Source organism: Photinus pyralis, unplaced genomic scaffold, assembly GCF_008802855.1.
Source record: "Photinus pyralis isolate 1611_PpyrPB1 unplaced genomic scaffold, Ppyr1.3 Ppyr1.4_LG9, whole genome shotgun sequence".
Taxonomy (NCBI): Eukaryota; Metazoa; Arthropoda; class Insecta; order Coleoptera; family Lampyridae; genus Photinus; species Photinus pyralis.
Genome location: NW_022170878.1, coordinates 1,808,560 through 1,817,144, shown reverse-complemented (window position 1 = coordinate 1,817,144; position 8,585 = coordinate 1,808,560). Strand labels below are relative to the sequence as shown.

Sequence of the window (8,585 nt, the reverse complement as noted above, 5' to 3'; positions counted from 1 at the left end):
ACACCAAAATTTCTCGGGAAAACACTTTTTCTTATTAATTTTGTGGCGTAGAATCCAAAACAATTCGTACTTTTTCGATTAGACTTCTCAATCAAAAGTTATAGACTAGAAACCAATTTCGAAAGAAAATTCAAAGGGCTGTAACTTTTGAACTCGTAGCCCAATCTTGGAACTGTTTGAAATTATGGATTCTACAGGCCACATTCTATAAGAAAATTTTTTTTCCGGGACGATCTGAGACAATTTTTTTTTCGAGCCTCAAAAAAAGGCAGTGTATAACCTTCCTTTTTTACCAAAAATCGACTACACCAAAATTTCTCGGGAAAACACCTTTTCTTATTAATTTTGGTGCGTAGAATCCAAAACAATTCGTACTTTTTCGATCAGACTTCTCATCAGACTTCTCAATCAAAAGTTATAGACTAGAAACCAATTTCGAAAAAAAATTCAAAGGGCTGTAACTTTTGAACTAGTAGCCCAATCTTGGAATTGTTTGAAATTATGGATTCTACAGGCCACGTTCTATAAGAAAAATTTTTTTCCGGGACGTTCTGAGACAATTTTTTTTTCGGCCAGTGTATACCTATATTGCTATTTGGCATATTGATCGGAGCGGTTCTGTACATCGCTAAAAATTTCAATGGCGGTGTAATTGCAATATTTTGAGGTGCAAGTATTATTTCTGAGCGATTAACCGCATGTTTGTGTGGTCTCGACTTGGTTTTTGATCGAAATGCATTTTTCTCTCATGTTGGAGGCTATAAATTGCATTTAAAATTAATTCACACCCAAGTTCAATAATTTTCATCTAGTCATATGTTATCTTGATCACCCTTTCTAGAATTTTATTATTTCTGCCTAGAAAGAGTATACGTCTGATGGGGTACGTAGAATTTATGATGCGGCTGGTTCGACATTAAAATGGGCATGTTTTTACAACGTAAAAATGATAGGCTTAAACCCACTGTCTAACAAGCGGACAGCGAGCCCGCAACTATTTGGCCTACGTACCCCATCAGACCTTTACTCTGCCTAGCTATGTGCCGAATTCGCTTTTCACTCGCTCGGCACTGGTTTTAAAACTATGTCCTATGGTTGTCAGTTTGACGTTGGGACAACTATAAAGAAACTTTGAGGGGCTTGTGGCACACTTAGTCTTCGCAGTTTCTTCGGTGAATGAGAGAAGATGATGGCGACGGTAACCTTCGCAGGGGTCTACAAAAATGCTTAGAGCTCCGAATCCGTATCTGGAGGCCAGCTGGGCGACGATTGAGGTTCTGGACTCGGACTTGATAGTGGACTGTCCCAGGAACGTGTGAGTGGTCACAGACCGTATGAGTGAAAAAACTGCGGGGAGGGTGCAATTTTGGGCTTCTGGTAGGACCAAGTATGGAGTTAAAATCGTGCGGTCCATGAAGCGCACTGGCACTGTAGTGTTTAGCACGGTGGTGGGGTTTGGTTTTCCGTCGGTAATAACAAGATTCACTTCGCAGGAACCCAAAGGACGTTTTGTGGCACCCATCATTTGGTGTAGTAGATCATTCTGATCATTCAGATCCTTCAGGTCTTTCTGGTTATTCAGGTCTTTCTGGTTCTTCAGATACTTGAGGTCCTTCAGATCTGCAGGTCTGTCAGGTCCTTCAGATATTTCAGATTCTACAGATCCTTCAGGTCCTTTAGATCTCTAGGTCCTTCAGATACTTCATATTCTTCAGATTCTTCAGATCGTTCAGACCCTTCAGATCCCTCAGATCCTCCACTTTCCTCAGTTCCTTCAGATACATTAGACTCCCCAGATCCCTCATATCCATCAGATCTCTCAGATTCCTCAGATCCATCATTTCCCCCAGATCCCTGAGATCCCTCAGGTCCCTAAAATCCCTCAGATCCCTCAGATCCTCCAGATCCCTCAGATCTGTCAGATCCCTCAGATCTCTCAGATCCCTCAGACCCCCTAGATCCCTCAGTACCCTCAGATCCCTCAGATTTCTCAAATCCTTCAGATCCTTCACATCCCTCAGATAATTCCGACTCCTCAGATCCCTCAGATCCTTCACATCCCTCGGATATTTCAGACCCCTCAGATCCCTCAGATACCTCAAATCCCTCAGATCCCTCAATTCCCTCAGATCCTTCACTTTCCTCAGTTCCTTAAGATCCATTAGGTTCCCCAAATCCCTCAGATCCCTCAGATCCTTCACTTTCCTCAGTTCCTTAAGCTCCATTAGATTCCCCAGATCCCTCAGATCCCTAAGATCCCTCAGATCTCTCAGATCCCTCAGATCCCCTAGATCCCTCAGTACCCTCAGATCCCTCAAATCTCCCAAATCCTTCGGATCCTTCATATTCCTCAGATATTTCAGGCCCCTCAGATCCCTCAGATTCTTCACATCCCTCAGATATTTCAGATCCCTCAGATCCATCAGGTCCATCAGATCCCTCAGATCCATCAGATCCCTCAGATCCATCAGATCCATCAGATCCATCAGATCCCTCAGATCGCTCAGATACTTCAAATCCTTCACATCCCTGAGATCCTTCAGACCCCTTAGATTCCCCAGATCCCACAGATCCCCCACATTCATCATATCCCTCAGATCCCTCACATCCCTCAGATCTTTCAGACCACTCAGATCCCTCAGATCTGTCAGATCCCTCAAATCTCTCAGATCCCGCAGATCCCTCAGATCGCTCATATCCCTCAGATCTTTCAGAGCCCTCATGTCCCTCAGATTCCTCAGATCCTCAGATCCTTCAGATCCTTCAGATCCTTCAGATCCTTCAGATCCTTCAGATCCTTCAGATCCTTCAGATCCTTCAGATCCTTCAGATCCTTCAGATCCTTCGCATCCCTCACATCCCTCAGATCCCATTGGAAATGTGGCACCGATTGTAAATTTGGGTGTAAGTTGGTAAGTAACCCATCGTTGCTTGTGACCTGTAAAATTAGACATATTTCGCACCTGCGTTCAACATAATGTATCCAGGTGCAAGATAAAATAGTAATTGTCTCCCAATCTAGGCGGGATAATTTAATTAATGCTAATATCAAGACGGTACAAGAACAGAAAAAGCCTCGCAGAGGACCAAGAACGCTATATAACAGAGTCTCAGTCTGGACACGTTCCTACAAATTTATTATGGAAATGTTCGTTCCGTATTCAATTGGTACGTGATCGTGTTTAAAATGGAACCATATTTTACAGTATCCCCACTGACGCGGATGCATCTTAAGAAGCAACATTGAATAAATAAAAATTCCTGGCGTTACTGCATCAAAACACCGTTGTCGAATGGCTCCATGATTACATTCCGTATGCTATCTGGGCGTCATAAATTTATATAAAATCGCCGTCAGCTTCCCGAAAATAGTTCCGTAACGTTAAATTTCCACGGCTACATCCCTGACAACGACACGTAGTTAGAGGAAACGTACAAAGTGATAACTTATTGTTGTTTATTTTTTCTCTCTCTCCCCTGGTCCATCCCAAGAGGGTAGTACCGAATTTCGAGGCCGGCTTCCTCGTTATATTGCAACGAAAGAAAAGTATTAAGTCTGAGACAGCTTAGGGTTGTGCAAATTAAATCGATCTTGTCGTACAAACGGGGTTGCGAATTTCTAGTTATCGTCTTTTTAGGGAAATAAGTTTCCCAGGCAATTAGATATCAATTAGTTCAATCAAGGTCAACCGTTTAGATATCTTTGTGCAGTCGCCAAGCACGGGAACTCTCTACGACCAGGAATACTACAGGGTGTTTCATAAATTATGATCTGAGCAAATCAATTGATGGAGGAAAACGGATAGACAGATCTGATGACCGTAGAAGGTGAAAAACGAAAGATCCGATGAAGAATTTCAATAGTGTGAAGGGCCTGGTAGTTATACAGGGGGGAACCTGACTCAGTTCATGGTCGCTCGCCACCTGGGGATAACCTTGGAAAGTAATTCGAAGTTACATGGCGGTGCTCTTGGAAATTAGGCCAATGGTGTCAAACTACAAGTTTGAGGTCATTCAAGGCCAATGGCCTCAAAACAGTGAGGTCATTATAGTGATTAATAATTACACTCTCAGGCTCATTCAAGATCAAAGAGTTCTTTTTTTACTCACTAATTACGATTTCAAGGGCCTGCAATGGCGATGGTCCCATTTTTTGGGGTGTCAAATTATTTGCTTAAGGTCATACAGGGTCAATTACAAATGTGGTGTATAATTACAGTTATCCAAGATCACATTTTTGCATTGTGTAATTAAATTTTCAAGTACAAGCAAGGTCAATGACTTCATTCTTATATTGTGTATAGTATACATTTTGAAAGGCATACAAGGCCAATGAACCCATGTTCAAAAATCACGTTCGAGGTCATCCAATTTCATTTCTAAGGTCAATGGTCCAATTTTTATGGTGCCATAATTTAATTTGTGTAGAGGAATCCAAAGAGTCAACAGATTTCGATGACCCCGGGAATCTAAAAATTCCGTGAAAAAATGTATACATAACCAACATGAAGGCACGATCTTCTTTACCCTGAAGTACAATATTATACGCAGGAATAAGTTAAAGAAGGAACAGAATTAGAATTGTCACGGAAAACATCTGCACGACCTCTGGCGGCGCAACAAAGGCCATTGTAAATGAAACCTATATCACTCGGATGTCCTCTAGCGGCGAAAATACTGAACTAAGGTAATAAAAAATGTACCATAGAAATAACATACATCTAAAGTAAAAAAGGAAATACCTATATGGCGTAAGAATATCATTTAAATAAAACTAAGAATCGAAGAAAAAGAACATTACAGGATCAATAGGAAGGTTACAACAAGATTTCATTAGAAGACTCATCGATTACGTCGCTGATATGGTCACTGGAAAGTCAATAGGAAGATAACTAAGCAACGGTTTAAAATTGTACTAAAGTCATAGATGGGTTATTTTAAATGTCAATGGCAAAATGTTTCGGAAAAAAATGGAAGGATAATGAAGGGGCACCAGAAGGATCATTATGCAGACAGGCGCTTATTAGTCATTAATCTTTAGCCTATAAAACAGTTATTTTCAGGTCAAAATGCCCACATTAATCCGCCATTCTAATGTTCCAAAAGAAAAGGGGTAAGCGAACCCTCGAATAATAGCGAAACGCATCTACTTCCGCAAACCTCGAACCGCCTGAATATTAATTAATTAGCTATACGAAAAGCGCGCAGGTAGAAAAAGGGAAGGTATACAAATAGACTTTTTTTGATCACTAAATCATCTTAATTGCTTTGAGGTTAAGTTTAAATCTCGTTATAATGATCCGGAGAGGGCGATTAATTTAGTTACGCAAAGGAGATTTAGCCTTTTAGTGGCAAATTTATACTGACATGTTAACTTTGGCTTTATTACTATTGCGCCCTTAGGCGCCCTGTGTGTTTCTTTGAAAATCCGCTGCGGAGGTTATTTAGACAGTGACTAGTCGAGGAAGGTGGATGGTTTAACGTCTAAAACCGCTTTAAGATATTTATATTTTCCTACTTCCTGTACGAAATAGAGGATTTTATGGCTCATCATCAAGCTACTGCTATTTTAGTACATGGATGTACGTTACAAGTTTATCTGTTGAGAAATCTCGTTTTAAACTTTTTAACATTGTTCAAAAGCTTATGGCCTTGCATACATGTCCATCAAAAGTTAGAAATCCCTCCCTTGCGTTAATTGAATTTCATTTAAAGGTATCCCAAGTTCTGAAATTCTCGGGAGTTTCACGCTGTGTATAGGTACTTCAGATTCAAAACTTTTCCAACCTCCCCGTGGAGGTGTAGGTCGAAGAGCGTAAGTTTTCAATGCGTTTTGAGCTATCGTAGAGCTCACGTCAAAGTTTTTTTAAGATAGCGGAAAATTAGAATTGGTCTAGAGCCGTCGTAGAGATCACGTTAAAATAGCGGTAATTTTTTAGGCTAGCATTGGAGTTCCCATGGGTTCATGTCAAAGACCCGCAATAAAAAGTTAGCTGTAGAGGATGGGCTGCCTTGATGTGAATTTCTATATATTTCAATATTTTCGTTTTGTGTATTTATTTTCACGGTGGTTGAAGGCGGATGAAAGAATATCTGAATTTGAAGTAAAAAGCAAATAAGTCTATTTTACTGAGGGAGTTGGAACAAAGTAATTTTAATAGTCTGGGCTCGCCGTGGATACAACAATTTATGACAAAAGTTTAACTTTATCGTAAACAGTCTTTATCGTAAACAGTCAAAATTTAAATAAAACCTTCGGGTATTTACTCTCCTCGAAATGTAAGCCTCTGATACAACATTTTCTTACGGACTGATTTAAGCCTTTTAAGAGTTCCTAAAGGCACGGTTGATTAGAAATTTTTTGATTTAGTTACCAGGGCATAAAAGAAAATGGCGTAAGTAAAATCAGTTGTATCGTGGCAATTTACAAGGTCGTTAACCTCCAAGGTTTCGTTATACTTGCGATTACAATTGAGAAACAAATATTAAAGTGTAGGTTAACAAACTTCGTATGTAAGTAGGTCACAGGTTGGTTGAATTGAAGTAAATCTTCTGTAACATCTGTAACATATGTAACATCTGTAACATCTGTAAAATCTGTAACATCTGTAACATCCGTAACATCCGTAACATCCGTAACATCTGTCACGTCTGTCACATCTGTAACGTCTGTAACGTATGTAACGTCTGCTACATCTGTAACATCTGTAACATCTGTAACATCTGTAACATCTGTAACATCTGTAACATCTGTAACATCTGTAACATCTGTAACATCTGTAACATCTGTAACATCTAACATCTATAACATTTGTCTGAATGATAAACGGCAGGAAATCAGACTCGTCTGTTCGTACCTTTAAATGTACCTACCCAAACGAAGATAAAATACTTCACTAATTCGATAAACCCTGGCAATAATGGCAATGCAGCCGACCTGTTTGAATGCACCTGGGCCTAAAATTACGACAACTTTTCCTACAGGTGCCCCATTCACCCATTTAAAGAATTAACGTTTCAATTTGCAAAGGAAAAATTCGCTTCTCGAACAAAATTGCCCGCCTCCCTAATCGCGCCTCTGTAAGTGACATAATCGTGTTTATCAAGACCGCTAATCCATCATCCCGACCCTAAATTCTTTTTGTTGTATCGTATTTAACAATCAATCATATTTTGAATAACTTCATTATTAGCATAGTAATTCCCTATTACCCGAACGACATTTTATGTGGCGGTTTTTAATGCGCAATTTTTCTTTGCAGGTAATCGCTTATGTCCCAGCCGGTTTCCGACGGGGTAATCGAAAATTTCGTAAGTATCTTAATACTTTGGCTATAGCTGTTGATATCGCATTTTATCGAGCGGTTAATATCCGTAACGCTTTTGACGTTCGAGCGCACTAATTTGATGAATGTTGTAAAGTTTAAGCCTACACGGTGTATCTGCCAAGGGCAGAGCTTTGAAACAAGCTACCGACTTTGGCCTAGCTTGACAGGTCAAGTCTCAATGAGGGATGCGAGCGCGAGCATATTTATGTTTCAATTAGAGCCGTTTCCATGGTGATCACACATTCACATTGTTATAGCAAGTCTCTGTTCACATTTTATTGGTATGCACAATTACTGGTAGGTATACCCCTTCCAAAGCAGATTTTTACAAATAGTTCACGAACACGTCAAATTAGAATTGTCTCTCTCTCTCTTAAATCTTTCTCCTCACAGGATGACTAGATTATCATTTAATCATTCAAAACGCATGGGAGCACGGTATAAGTGCATCAATCAGACGAACAGACTTGCTATAGTTGGAACTTTTTAATGTTCCTTTTAAACCTGGGTAGATATCTGCCGCTCCCCGCCCCTATTCATCCTCCCCATGTTCTGAAATCTTTGTGTAATAGGTTGGCGAAATCGTATTTCTGCATTTATAATCCTGTATCCTCTTTATTAGGTTTATTTATAACTTGATCATTAACAAAATTGACTCGCCTGCACTCTTGGCGCGCATTGGTTTTCATGTGCCTCAAAAACATCTCAGGGGGAACAACCTGTTTGTTTATAAACAATCCTTGTGTACGTCACTGATATCGCGTATGTGTGCCTGTCTTGAATCGGTTAATAGACATGTTGATATCTTCAACTGCAACGTGCGCGATATCTCTATCTGTTTTCTGTCATACTTGTATACTAGATTTATTTACATTATTTATATTTACATTTATTCACTTTCTCATCTGTAATTAGGCTCTGCTGTTAGATGGGAAATAAAATATATGTTATTATTATTACGTTGTTTTAAAACGGTCAGCAGGTCTACAGTGCTATTCAGATTTATGCGTATTGCTTTTCCCTAGGTCTACTTTTAAATGACAAAATTTAGTCTAAAGGGCGCCTAATTTTTTGCAACCAAAATAGCTTCTTAAGACAAATTAAGATCTAGCTGTCACATTAATTAATTTCAATATTGTTCCTTTGGGTTCCGTATTTTTATTTTCGTTCGTGTGTGTTGTATTCAACTGAAGAAGTTGATATTGTATGTTGGTATAGTGCCGGAACCAGTTTAAGGAGCGTAATAGATTTTTTTTA

The 8,585-nt window shown here is 39.5% G+C and overlaps 1 protein-coding gene across 1 annotated transcript in view; it reads left to right on the top strand.

The window, feature by feature from the left end:
* LOC116180673 (15-hydroxyprostaglandin dehydrogenase [NAD(+)]-like) overlaps positions 1-1,319 on the top strand; it is a 1,935-nt gene extending 616 nt beyond the window's left edge. The window contains exon 5 of the mRNA XM_031500779.1: positions 1,232-1,319. Within this exon, the coding sequence (XP_031356639.1) occupies positions 1,232-1,319 (88 nt within the window). The remainder of the gene's footprint in view (positions 1-1,231) is intronic.
* Positions 1,320-8,585: the final 7,266 nt, after the last annotated feature.